General features: G+C 42.6%; 1 protein-coding gene across 1 annotated transcript in view; it reads left to right on the forward strand.

Annotated features, from left to right (window-relative positions):
* Window positions 1-15,009, forward strand: part of TMEM44 (transmembrane protein 44) — a 79,034-nt gene that overhangs the window by 44,330 nt on the left and 19,695 nt on the right. Inside the window, exons 7-9 of the mRNA XM_073626349.1 lie at window positions 1,781-1,936; window positions 3,773-3,874; window positions 9,178-9,345. Of these exons, the coding sequence (XP_073482450.1) occupies window positions 1,781-1,936; window positions 3,773-3,874; window positions 9,178-9,345 (426 nt within the window). The remainder of the gene's footprint in view (window positions 1-1,780; window positions 1,937-3,772; window positions 3,875-9,177; window positions 9,346-15,009) is intronic.

The following is a 15,009-nucleotide window of genomic DNA, read 5'->3' on the forward strand; positions in this document are numbered from 1 at the left end:
CACCTTATAAATAGGCATGAGTTATGCAAGCAGGGGCAGTCGGGTAGAAGATGAAGTGCTGTGGAGGCTTGAGGGTGCCCCCTGGTCTAGGGGGGTGACCTTGGGCCGGGGCTCGGTGCTGGAAGGATCCTGCCAAAACACATGCAGGAAGCCCTTCCTGGAGGCACGAGAGCAAGAATAAAGGACAGCAGGATCAGGTCAGCATGTCTGGGAGGTCTCCTGAGAGTCAGCCAGGTGGGCTGGTGAGTGTCTGAAGGACTGTGGAGAGAAGTTAGTCTGGAGGGCTAGTGAAAGGGGCAGCTGCAGCCAGGCAGGTTGGTAGTGCCTGAAGAGGTGCATGAGTGCTGCCAGCACTGGAGAGCTACAGTTCATTGAGGGAACCATGAATGCCAAATGGTGCTGGGATCGGTAGCCACATGAGAAATACAAGCTGGACACTGAAATTCTTGCCACAAGGGGCCTCGGGTTCCTGCCTGTAATGAGCTATCACCTGCAAACTGACTGAGAGCATGTCAGATCTTCACAGTGATCCAGCTGGGTTCTGCAAGCAAGTGTGTGCTGGAGGAAGAAGAGGAGCTGTATATAGAGACTGTTTATAGGAAGCTGTCCCTGAAGTTATTGAAGTCAAATGGCCATCCCTATCCAAGTTATTACCCTCAATAAAATTTTGTGTGCCTGGCTGTGCATGGTGGAGGATCCCAGTTTACATGCGGTTTCTTGAGGGGGGTGCTACAGGAGCAACAGAGATACCCTTGGACAGCAGCATTGTGTGGGGAGGGTTGTATTAGATAGATTTTAGACTTAGATGGACTTTACATAAGTGACTTAAACATTAAAGTCTAACTCCAGCTAACACTTTTTAAGCAGATACACAAAAATGGTTTGCACTCTGACACTTTTGTTGCACATCTTGACGTATTAAAGGAAGGGAAAAAATAACAGATTTACTGGCTGGATCACCAGATGAAAATAAAGAAAAAAAATAAAACTACTGCATCTATCATGTCTAATGCCCTGTACACACGAGCGGAATTTCCGTCCAAGAAAAATCTTGGATGTTTTTTCCGACGGAATTCCGCTCAAGCTTGCCTTGCATACACACGGTCACACAGAAGTTCTCTGAACTTTCGACCTTCAAGAACACAGTGACGTACAACACTACAACGAGCTGAGAAAATTAAGTTCAATGCTTCTGAGCATGCATCAAATTGTTTCCGAGGAATTTCTGTCAAGAACTTTTTCCGTCGGAAAAATAGAGAACCAGCTCTCAATGTTTTGTTGGCGGAATTTCAGACAGAAAAAGTTGGATGGAGCATACACACGGTCAGAATATCCGACCTAAAGCTCCCATCACACTTTGTTTGATGGAAATTCCAACCGTGTGTATGCAGCATAAGAAGTGGTAATCTGAAATGTATTTATTTTGTGCTTTTTTTGTCTATCATCACGGTAATATTTCATTAGTCGATTAAACAAAATTTCACTTTGGAAGCCAGAGTATTGTCTTTATTGCCATCTTTCATAAAGTCTAAGCCTAGCTGTTTATGCTGAAAATGTGTTGGCTAATATGAGCTTGTTTGATCTAAATTAGCCAAAGCTACAAAGGCAATGGGTAGCAATTTAAAATCCTATTTCATAAAAACAAAACGGGTATCTTTATCGTAATAAGTATTCAGCTTCTTTTGAGAGGACTTTCTAGGACTAGAAACTATTCCACTTTTCTGTTGATATTTAAAGAACTCTTTAGTCTTTACATTCCTTAACAGTCTGACATCTGCAGCTAATGTTCCTTTCCTGTATGATGAAAAATAAGCTGTTACAGCATATGGGTCCTGTGATGGATGTCACACTGGATGACGAGAGCTGTAAACTGCTGGCACATATAGAAGAATCTAAACCTGGAGCACCCAGAGGCCTCAGAAATATAGACAAAGAGGTTTGTTGTTTGTGTGAAAGTACACATGTGATGAACAATTATCTACAAGTAATATTTTACATTTATTATAAAGCCTCCTGTCTATGTAATATAGGAGACTGCTTTTGCAACTGCTTTTGTGAAACTCTATGCAAACAGCTAAACAAAAAAGTTGATTGTGTACTATTTTGCCATTTAAAAAAATTGTAATTCTGTATAGCTTTGTTATGATCTACTTAATTCGGTCACACTACACAGCTAGGAGGATCACTCTCCTATTCCAGGGTTCACCTTTTTCTATGTGCTGGATCACTGCTACCAATTTGTCCATGGCAGTAATTGGGATTTATAGTCCGCATTTAGGCATCTAGACGGGGTGAAGACAACTTGCTGAAGTTCAAACCAAGCATCAGAATGGGGAAGAAATGGGATTTAAGTGACTTTGAATGTGACATGGTTGTTGGTGCCAGATGGGCTGGTCTGAGTATTTCAAAAACTGCTGATCTCCTGGTATTTTCACGCACAACCATCTCTAGAGTTTACAGAGAATGGTCCGAAAAAGAGAAAATATCCAGTGAGTGACAGTTATGTGGACTAACATGCCTTGTTGATGTCAGAGGAGAATGAGCAGACTGGTTGGAGATTACAGAAAGGCAACAGTAACTCAAATAACCACTCGTTACAACCAAGGTATGCAGAATTCCATCTCTGAATGCACAACACTTTGAACATTGAAGCAGATGGGCTACAGCTGCAGAAAACCAGACCAGGTGCCACTCCTGTCAGTTAAGAACAGGAAACTGAGGCTACAATTCACACAGGCTCACCAAAATTGGAAAATAGAAGATTAGAAAAATGTTGCCTGCTCTGATGCGTCTCGATTTCAGCTGCGACATTCAGATGGTAGGGTCAGAATTTGGTGTAAACAACATGAAAGCATGGATCCATCCTGCCTTGTATCAACGGTTCAGGCTGGTGGTGGTCATTGTTTAAATGGCACGGCCTACCCGAGTATTGTTGCTGACCATGTCCATCCCTTTATGACTACAGTGTACCCATCTTCTGATGGCTACTTCCAGCATGATAATGCACCAATTGTCACAAAGCTCAAATCATCTCACCACTGGATTCTGGAACATGACAATGAATTCACTGTACTCTAATGGCCTCCACAATCCAGATCTCAATCCGATAGAGCACCTCTGGGATGTGGTGGAACGGGAGATTCACATTAGGATGTGCAGCTGACAAATCTGCAGCAACTACGTGATGCTATTATGCCAATATGAACAAAAATGAGGAATGTTTTCAACACCTTGTTGAATCTATGCCACGAAGAATTAAGACAGTTCTGAAGGCAAAAGGGGGTCCAACCCGGTACTAGCAAGGTGTACCTAAAAAAGTGGCTGGCGAGTATACAGTGAGGTTGATTTACTAAAACTGGAGAGTGCAAAATCTGGTGCAGCTGTGCATGGTGGCCAGTCAGCTTCTAACTTCAGCTTGTTCAATTACATTTTGACAAAAAAACCCGGAAGCTGATTGGTTCCTATTTAGAGCTGCAGAAAATGTTGCACTCTCCAGTTTGAGTAAATCACCCCCAGTATGTATTTTAATTGTGTATTTGTTTTTTAGATGTTACACTTTAACTCTGGTACACAGTATACTATCAGTAGGAAAAGCCAATAAGTCCCCCAAAATTTATGAGAGGGTGGGTGGGGGGGGGGTTATTACTTCTAAGATCTAAAGAAGCCCTTAAGCATCCTTTTTGCTTTGTACTCTATACTAATACAGTCAGAGCCTACGTGTCTTGCATTCATTTTCATCCATCGCTTTATGTTTATCCTTTTATATTTTTAGAGCCTACATTGGACTCCATTAAATATGCTTCCTAATAGAAGTCTTAACACAGGACCATCTTTGGGACATTACATGGAGCTCCGCATTCAGCAGGTGCAAGAGGTATGTTGTAAACTAGTATGGCATGGCAAAAATCTATGCAGATATTTAAAAAAAATAAATAATGGGTCAAGGGCCTAATCCTGAATTCTGAAGGAAAACTTCAATGCAAACTAAAACGAATGCCCTGTACACACGACCGGTTTTGCCATCCGAATAAACGCTGAAGGTTTTTCTGACGGAGTTCCGACGGAATTCCGCTCAAGCTGTCTTGCATACACACGGTCACACCAAATTCCGACCATCCAGAACGCGGTGACGTACAACACGTACGACGGGACTAGAAAACGGAAGTTCAATAGCCAGTAGCCAATAGCATCCGTCTCATACTTGCTTCAGAGTATGCTTTGTTTTTGGTACGTTGGAACAGCATACAGACGAGTGTTTTTTCCGATAGTAATTTGTTCTGTCGGAAAAATATAGAACATGTTCTCTATCTAAGTCCGTCTGAATTTTCAACAGAAAAAGTCCGATGAGGCATACACACGGTCGGAAAATACGATGAAAAGTTCCCATCTGACCCTTTCTGTCGGAAAATCCACTCGTGTGTACGCGGCATAAGAAAAAATAGCTAGCATTGCATGGAACCGCAGGCCACACCCGCCCCCCACCTTATCCCCCCCCACCTTATCCCCCCCACCTTACTCCCCCGATACCACCATATAGTATAATAACACAAACAAACCATTTTTGGCAGAAAATGGCTGTGGCACTTTATTGGTTTCCAATTTCATAACCACAACATATAGTCCATTAATGCAAACTTTGAATGAAATAAAATCTTAGCAGGCTTTTGCCCAATTTTCAGAACTCGGGCAGCTTAAACTTTATTCACCAAAAAACACCCCCCCCCCCCGGATTCCAGGGTGACCCAACCACTCAAAATGCTCGCGACAGGCCACTGCAAGAGGAAGAAGAGACCCTCTGCAGCCCTTTTATCACCTCCTAAGGGAAACTCCAGAACATTCCCTGAAATCCCATTGGATCCGACCTGGATACCTTCCTTAATATATTTAAAGGGACAGTACTCCCACCACCATTAACATAAACATTCATACAATTAACCATTTAAACAAACAGGGCTGGGTGGCCGCTGTCCCAAGAAAGTGGGCTCAAATGATGTGCCCCTTTTTACATGGGACAGCAGGCCACACCCGCCCCCCACCTTATTCCCCCCAATGCAACCATATGGTAAAATAACACAAACAAACCATGTTTGGCAGAAAATGGCCACACTTTATTGGTTTACAATTTCATAACCACAACATATGTTAATCCAAACTTTGGATGAAATAAAATCATAGCAGGCTTTTGCCCTGTTTTCAGAACTCGGGCAGCTTAAACTTTATTCACCAAAAAACACGTCCCCACCAGCCGGACTTGTGAAACAAGCCCGGCCTACCCCACATACGCGGCCATTTCAATGGTGCTTTGCAGCCCTAGATTGAAAATATCGGCACCTACATCCGAAAGGTGGACCCGGTCTTGCCTATAGAGCCCTGGGATCCCCCTTACAGATCCACGTGCCGGTACGCAAAGCCCCCTAACAGCGGCTTAGCCATAGCCTGATTGACCCCGTTCCTCATTTTTTCCATCACTCTGTGCAGTGGGGAAGACAGCCAAGCCAAGCGGGAACTATCTCTGAAAACACAACGGTTGTATCAGGGGAGGTCAGGTGAAAGCGGTACAGATCTCTCTTTATCATGAACAAAAGATCCAAAGTACGAGTGTTACCCAAGTCATTACCTCCCAGATGGATTATCAGTATCGAGGGTGGCAGCCAATTCTGATATAGTTGAGACAACAGAAAATAAAGTTGGCACCACTTCAGACCTCTCACAACCCTCCAGGACAGAGCGAAGGATTCCGGGTACTTGCGCTGAGCCGCACGCTTACTTGCCCAGTATATCTATGAGTGGCCCAGAATCCATACGCAATGCTGAAAACCTAAGAAATCAAAGGGAAAGGTTAGGTCTGATATATCTTTTAAAACAATTGGACCTCCATCTATCCATACTCATTATGGCCTCGGCCGGCAAACCCCTCTCTGCAGCATTACATAACTTAAAATTATGTAAACCCACATGCTCCAGACAGCTCTTCGGGACATATGAAAATTGATACTTGGTGAGAGGAGACAGATCTAAATGAATGAAAAACTGGCACGACCCGACCGGACGAGCGGCTAAGAAACCTGCCACCACCTCCACGGGGCATACCGAAAGGTCACTACAAGCAGGTAGAGTTACCAATACCCCACGTCCCAATTGGTCGGTTTTAGACTTTGCCGGACGCATAAATTGTCTAGGTGATGCACTATTGAGTCCTGCCTGGATTCAAAAAGCATAACCCAATGCAAAAAAGTGGAAAACGTCTCGAAGTACGTACAGGACAAAGAACATCCCATAGGGAGGCATTTGTCAAAAAAATAATGATCTTCAAAATAAAATCCTAACTAACTGAAAGCTGATGGGGAGATTGGCAAAAGCCTGAAAGCTCACTTGATGTTGCCTTTAGCCAGCAAGGCCCTCCGGCTGCACAACTTAACTTTAATGGGCGCCTCTTTAAAAGTCCCATAATCGACCAAACACAGAGCTTCATCATTGTCGTCATTCAACAATCCCCCTTTTGGGAAAGAGAGATGTTGGGTTAACCAGAAGGTATTTGGTTCCCTCTTAGGAGCCACACCTAGCAGAGAGATACGGAAATCTTTGAATGGCGGAGATCGAAAAGGACCTGCCATGTGACCCTCCGTAATCTCCTTAAAAACCTTCTCCTGCACCACGTCCAGAAACCGTTGAACCGACTTTAAATTATCTACAATAGTACACCCCTTAGGACGAAAGAGGAAAACCAACTGAAAATCCTTCAAGAAGCAAAAGTGCTTTCTCCCTGTTTGGGTAGAGGTCCAGCCAGGGGCGCATATTTTCCAGCCTCACTGGTGTGCAGGCTTTTGGGAAAAATATCCCGCTGTGGCTGGGACCCTGCTACTGCAGTCTTTTTAAAACACCTCACCACTGGATGTAGTCCCGCACAGAAGGAGCATTCATGTCTGTATTTACATGCGGCATTAAAACGACATTGACTCTCATTAAATGTAAAAGTACAACCCCTGCGATAAACTGAGCTGACAGGGTTAACAGGGTTCTCATTAGCCGTATTCACTTTCTGCGGAAGGATCAAATTTAGCCATAGGCCTACGTCTTTCATCCCCCATGTTAGGGATGATTGAACAGCCAGCTTCTGGCGGAAGGACTCATCATAGGAGTACCAGCCAAGACCTCCAAAGCTTTTATAGGACTCCAACATGTGATCTAGGTGTTGAAAAAGACCCCCACTCAAATTAGGATGCTTCTCCACTAACACGCTGGCAAAAACACAAAACGCTTGTAACCAATTGTTAAAAGAGCGTGGTATAGGCCTGTGCTTATCCTCTTCCTGTCTATCCTCCCCTTGCCTATCAGTGTGTATCTTCTGCACTTCCTAGCTGACCCAGTGACACAGGAGCAGTGACTGAAGAAACAGAGGCAAAGGCAGAGGCAGACCCAGATGTGAATGCTGCCAGAGAGACAGGAAAAATAGCAGGGGCAGAAATGCCAGCAGCAGAAAGAGCAGTAGCAATACTGGACAGATATCCCATAATATCAGGCAACACATTTTGCCAGGACAACTCACCCTGCCCAGCTGGTAACGACGACCCTGCAGGAGCATGTTGACCCAGCTGCACACTGCTGAAAAGTGCACCTGGGACCAGGTCACTGTGCGGAGCTGACAGCTGTGGGAGAGCTGCCGCTTGCTGAGGCAGGCGGCCCATTCCCTCCAGCCGCTCCGCCCGCTGTCTTGAATGCCCACCGCCTCTCCGTGCTGCAGGTGACTCTTCTGTCCCGACCGTCTTCTGGGCACCTCCCCCACGCTGTCCTCTTCGTCTCCTCCTGCTTGGCGAGAATAATCCTCTTCTCCTCCCCTCGCCAACAGTCGCTCAGGAGGCATGCTCCGCCTCGTTCTTCTCCTAGGGGAAGGCTGCACTCTCACTGGTGCACACTGTAGCTGCTGCTCCTCCTGTGCCGCCCGTTTGACGCTGACATTCTGACTCTCCTCTTCAGCTTCAGCTTCAGCTACAGCCAAGCAGCGGTGCAGCCAAGCTTCACCCTCCGTGGCTCTCCATCTGCTCCATAAAAACACGGACAAGGTCTTCCATCTTCCACAGGTATTCTGTTCCCTGGGGAGGGAGGGAGCTCTTTCACTCATAGTCCTGGCCACTGCAAGAGAAAGAAGAGACCCTCTGCAGCCCTTTTATCACCTCCCAAGGGAAACTCCAGAACATTCCCTGAAATCCCATTGGATTCGACCTGGATACCTTCCTTAACATATTTAAATGGACAGTACTCCCACCACCATTAACATAAAAATTCATACAATTAACCATTTAAACAAACAGGGCTGGGTGGCCGTCGTCCCAAGAAAGTGGGTTCATGATGCGCCCCCTTTTCACATTCTATTGTCACTTACCTTTAATTGTGGGTGTAATCTTTGGCTTGCCTCCTCATGCGCTGACATCCCCTGCTTGGTAGAGGATTCATGTCCAGTGATGATGTGCATCTGCAACCTCCATATATTCATTGCTTCTTCATTACTACTTTAGAAGCCAGTCAGTCCCATTGAAGTGAGATCAAGCAGCTATGCCTGAAATCATGGGGTCATTCTTCCACCATGTAAGCTTTGCCTCAGCATATGTCATACAATAGGAGGCTGAGCACGTGAAAAATATTGGAATTTACAAAAGTGGAAAATTTGGTATCCCTTTCTACTGGGTTTTATTTGTAGCATTATGGCTGTTTGTCATTAGCTATAGATCCCCTTTATGTGAAACTGAAAAGAAGAAAAAACAGTGTATACTGTAACTACAGCATGCCATATGTAATTTCTTCTGACCACCATTCTGTTTACTAATGTTTTATACAAAAGTAAATAATAAAACTTTTCTAGCCATTGAAGACTTTTGTGTACCTTGTGCACAGAGTTTCTGATACTGCACCCCTTAGTATCATTCTTATTCTACACCTCATTTTAGCCAAGCCTCATGCTACATCTCCTTTCATGGTATATTGTTGTCAGTTCTGATCATGATCTGTTTCAGTTACCATTCATGTGTCCAGAGCTCACAAAAACTTACGGTAGTTCATGTGTTTTTGTGTTTTAGTTTTTTCCCAGATGTGACACCAAGTCTCTATGCCCGGCTGATAATATGCTACTAATATTCTCTCTGTCCAAAGAAACATTTAACTTGAACATTCTTAAATATTTAGGATGGAGTTGGAGCAGTGAGATTGCCGGGAGATGGCCAGACCAATCCTGGGACCATTTATAATAAGGAACCACTCTGTTACCTTGACTTGCCGCTGTATCCGCCCACTCGTATTACACACTACTCTTCCAGCTCTTCTGACAGGTCCTCTAAAACAACGGATTTGGAGGTATGTACTTTCTATCTCTCTGAGTTCTAGAACTGGCCAGAGCTCATCTAACCATGCTGAGACCAGTAATGCATGTGTTGTTTGCTGTAGCAATACTCATTGTAAGTATGGAGAGAGAAAAGGTTACTTGCACACGGTACTTATATTTGAGCATTTATATATATATGAGTTTTCACCATGTCAGAGACTGGTGTGTTGTTGTCACATCCTTTGTATATAGGAAAAAAGGAAACAAGTATGGATTAAAAAGTATTTATTATTACACATAAAATTTGATCATACAAACATGTAATGATCAGTTAAAAACATACCATAACAAAATACAGAAGAACAAACAAAAAACATAACAAAATCACATAGCAAGCATAGAATAGTATTGTAAATACTCTCCGATTATTGAAAAATCTCTGGTACCCGACGCGTTTCTGGTTCAAGACCTTCGTCAGGGGTATTGGATAGGAGAATATGTAATCATAAATTTTGCGAAAGGTAAGCAGAAGCTGATTTGAAGGAGTATATTCTACTGTGCAAACAAAAAGAGTTGGTGAAACACTGCAGAAGGTGGCATCGCTGGAAGCCTACTGACACTGCCCCACGGAGTCAACCAGTATCAAATGGGAGCCCTCCATAAACTGGTTGGTCACAGATCAAAGTGGTATGCGGAATGCAGCAAGGGAGATGGTAACACAGTTTTTAATCTGATGATTGTTAAGTGACGCTATCCAAAGCCTCAATATAGCCTCTCATCAGCGTCTCACATCCATCTCTCCCGCTACTGCCATCTCCTGCAGTGTTTCACCAACTCTTTTTGTTCGCATTGTAGAATATACTCCTTCAAATCAGCTTCTGCTTACCTTTTGACAAATTTATGATTACATATTCTGCTATCCAATATCCCTTACGAAGGGCTTGAACCAGAAACGTGTCGGGTACTGGAGATTTTTCTAATAATCGGAGAGTGTTTACGATACTATTCTATGCTTGCTATGTAATTTTGTTATGTTTTTCGTTTGTTCTTCTGTCTTTTGTTATTGTACGTTTTTAACTGATCATTACATGTTTGTATGATCAAATTTTATGTGTAATAATAAATACTTTTTAATCCATACTTGTGCTGTTGTTGCCTTTAAAGTCCCAAGCAAGGGGGGTTTCCTTTTTTCTGATATTTGAGCATCAGTATTCCTGGCCAAAATTTGGCGTGTATTTTCATATATTTGCACAAACACAAGTAAAATTAATTTTAGCTCCCAGAATGCAATTCTAACCTCCCCAATTAACATTTTATGTGTGTATGCACTTGCAGTAATATACTGACCGATAATGCAGATCTCCATGTTTTTCTTTACTTTTCTATACGGAGCACATGTTTACACATCTATGTGTACAGGCACATCGAAAAAAATTGGCTGCATTTAGATCAGTAAAAAAAGTCTTGAGTTTTTACGCAGCAGTGTGCAAGAGGCCTAAGAAAATACAAATCTTAAAATGAATGCTTTAAATCAAACGTACAGTATTTGAACATGTTTTACTAGGATATATAATTCACAGTGGAAAACTTCAAAATTTTCCTCCTTATTCTGACACACAAATATCTCCTAGGACCTAGCTGAAGCAGTCTATATTTTATCTTTTAGGTAGATTGGACAGAAAACAAGCTGTTCTGTGTGTTGTCTTTGTTCCGAGGAGATTTAAATATGAGAAGTGTTTTTTGGGTCTTTTCAATAATCTATTGATTGAATTTAATAATTACACCGGTGGCCAGAGAGATCTGTGCTCAGTGCCACTTAAAGCTGATCTCCAAGGAAAACGAAAATCCTCCATTGCCCTTGCACAAGGGTTAAATGTTCATTTAGGTTTGGGGTACCAGAAATTGTATTGTATTGTATTTGTGATGTCAGAGAGCCTTAGAACAGATTGTAAGGCAGAAGAGGGTACAGGGACCAGTCTAGGAGCCTAGATAGAGCCCACAAGAGCTAAGGTTCAGGTAAGTAAAAGTGCTTTTTGCATACCCTAAACCTAAATGGGTATTTAACACTTGCAGTGTAAGGATAGCTACATTCCAAGAAAGCATTTTTTTTTAAATGCTTGCAGTGGTAGTTTGCAAACATAATTACACTTTTAGTCAAAAGTCAGTGCAGTTCATTAATTTCATTGATGCTCAGCAGAAAGTGATAATTACAGCGGTAAGCAGCAAAGATTTATTATTACATTATTGATTAACAGAGATCGATAATTTCACTGGTGATCAGCAGAGATTGATTATTTCATAGATGGTCAGCTAAAAGAAATATGTACATTGATGGACAGCCGAGATTAATAACTACACTGGTTACATAGTTCAGAAAAGACACTAGTCCACCTAGTACCCAGATAGCAAGGATAACTTGCCACACATTTGTGGCAGTGTTGAATTGTAAGTCTGTTAACTTGCTGCACATTTTTACTGGCAAGTTGTACACTTGCAGAGCACTTGAAGCACAAGTTCTAGTTGACACTTTTCCAATTTGTAACAAATTTGTGTGGCAAGTCTCTAGCAAGAGCAAAATTGCAGCGGTGAGTCTACAGCAAGAGCTCTGCAACTCTACAGCATGAAAATTCAGCCACAGTGCCCCCCTGTGGTGGGATGACTATTGCACAACATAACTGAACCAGAACTTGCAACAGAATGGCAGAATGTTTGCAAAGAAAGTTGATCTGGAGTCATGCAATGCGGACTTGCTGCAATTGTGCAACAGACTTGTGAAGCCTGGCAAGTCTAGCAATAGTTTAGCAAATCATTTTCAAACTTGCAGCACAATTGCTTGCTATCTGGGTAGTCAGCAGAGAATATATACACTGGTGATCAGCAGAGACTAATCATTCCTTATATGGCCAGTAGAAATGAATAAAGTCATTGGTGGTCAGCAGAGATCAATAATTACATTGGTGGTCAGCAGAGATTACCAATTATATTCATGGTCAGCAGAGACTGATACTTTCGCCAGTGATAATGATTAGCAGAGACTAACAATATATTTTTGATAATCAGCAGAGAATAATAATTACATTAGTGGTCAGCATACATTAGGTTTACCACTTGTCCCAGTTTCCCCCTAGGAAATGGGTGTCCCTGGAATGTCCCTGACCATGGGGCTGTGCATTTTGCACACCAAACTCCAAAGATACCTTGACCAACTCACAACGGACACTATAGCGAATTGCACATGTACAGCAGTACTCGACAGGTACGCCACCTTTCCTTTTCTGGCTTTTGGCTATGGAGTACAGCAGTGCCATTTTAGGGTGGCTGAAGCACTGTGCAGTGTAATGTTTACACTGTACAGCCTTTTAGCAGAAGACATTCTGGGGAGTAGGGGTCAGACTACGCCAGCAGGGACAAGGAACCTTAGGACTGGAGCAATCCCTAATCTACTGGTGATGGATAAAATATCTACTTACACCTGACCTCTGGTCTCCTAGCATTGCTTCCACTTGACAACCATACCCCTTTAAACCCTTCCCACTTTTACCACAGTTTGGGCACAGCAACAATTTGCCATGGCACTCATAGTACCACATAATTTCTGTTGTAGTGCATCCCCAAGTATGTAATTTAAAGGATGTTTGTTTATGTGTTGTGCATTAATACAGGACCCCCATGGCAGTGCCCAGCTTCCCGTACCTTTTTTAGACAGTAGTTTGCTTATTAGCCCTAAAAATAGCCAGAAGTTCAAGTTCGCAGGATGTTGAATAAGATTGCCTAAACTTTTGGTGAATCGAACCCCAGGCAGATTTGCCCATCACTAGTCTCTATATCTGCCCTTTGTAATGTTGACATTACCTTTTCTACTGCCATATAAATGTATGGTCCCAGTCTCTAATTTCTCACCAATCATACTTTAAATTAATTTCCTTCCATGTTCAAATCCAATGGGCATGGCTGGGCCATTCCTATAGTAAATATAGCACAGAATGCAAGGATATTGCATAATTTTCCATCATGCAAGGAGGATTTGAGAAAAATATCAAAGGTTAAGTTAATCACAGTGGAGATAATTCAAATGTAAAATAATGAATGTTTAATGTTAGCAAAACAAATCTTAAAAGAAGAAAAAAATTACATTTTTGTACTTACGATAAGGAAATTTAGAGGAGGCTGAGAGCAATAGAAGGTAATTTTTCAAAAGAATACATAGTTGAATATAAGTTTTTTAAACCAGAGTTTAGTGTCACTTTGATGAAAGTGAGCTGGTCTGCATTTGCAAAACCATGTGACTTAAGAAGTCTTGTAGCCCCTAGTAGAGTGAAAAAAACACAATAGAGCTACAAATGAGACAAACAACCAATGGATATCCTTATTAGATCAAAAGCAGTTATAAGTGTGTGTCAGGAACTGTGGCACGTGTACCTTTGTGGCATCGGAAAGTGACCGTTACAGGGAAAGATGGTCAAATCCATCCAATTAAACAGTTCATCAATTACAGGACTGCCTCTGTTATATTTGGTATCATTTGCCAATGTGGCCACCTATATGTGGGCCGTACATCTCGCCTCTTAGAGTAAGCATTGGGGAACATAAATGTGGGATCACTAATAAAAAAGAAAGATACTCTATTCCTCGACACTTTAAAGAAGTACATTGTGGGGACCCTTCTGGCCTTAGGGTGTTCGTTATTGAGGCCATTGGGGGAGATCTAGATGCAGGAAGAAGACACCAGAGGCTCTGCAAATGCGAAGCTACTGGATCTTCAACCTTGGCCTCAACAAGGATCCAGTGATACATAATGTGATCTAAGAGTGTGTACAACTTTACAACCGGCCCCTTGGCATATACTTTTTTAGAGTCACTATCCCTGCTTCCCAGATAGCAAGCAATTATGCTGCAAGTTTGAAAATGATTTGCTAAGCTTTTGCTAGACTTGCCAGGCATGAGGCATCACAAGTTTGTTGCACAATTGCAGCAAGTCCGCATTGCACAACTCCAGATTAACTTTCTTTGCAAACATTCTGCAAGTTTGCTGCAAGCACTGGTTCAGTTATGTTGTGCAATAGTCATCCTACCACAGGGGGCACTGTGGCTTTCTGTAGATTCACCACTGCAACTTTGCTCTTGCTAGAGACTTGCCACGCAAATTTGCTACAAATTGGAAAAGTGTCAACTAGAACTTCTGCTTCAAGTGATCTGCAAGTGTACAACTTGCCAGTGAAAATGTGCAGCAAGTTAACAGACATACAATTCAACACTTACACAAATTTGTGGCAAGTTATCCTTGCTATCTGGGTTACTGTGACTCCCCCTGTTTCTCTTGAGGCAGACCTTTGCCCTTCACTCTAAATGCTTGCTGCAATTTACATTTCAACTCTGCACTCTGGACTGTTATATTGAAAAAGCCAGTATGTCCACCCCATGTTCATATCGGCTTTGGTATTGGTTCTCCTCCATGTCATTTTATCAAGTTCTTTCTTCCCTCAACCATCTACCTTTTCCACTACTGCTATTATGTGGAAAAGTGAGAGAATAATGCCCCGTACACACGGTCGGACATTGATCGGACATTCCGACAACAAAATCCTAGGATTTTTTCCGACGGATGTTGGCTCAAACTTGTCTTGCATACACACGGTCACACAAAGTTGTCGGAAAACCCGAACATTCTGAACGCGGTGACGTAAAACACGTACGTC

The sequence above is a fragment of the Aquarana catesbeiana genome, linkage group LG04 (genome assembly GCF_042186555.1).
Source record: "Aquarana catesbeiana isolate 2022-GZ linkage group LG04, ASM4218655v1, whole genome shotgun sequence".
Lineage (NCBI taxonomy): Eukaryota > Metazoa > Chordata > Amphibia > Anura > Ranidae > Aquarana > Aquarana catesbeiana.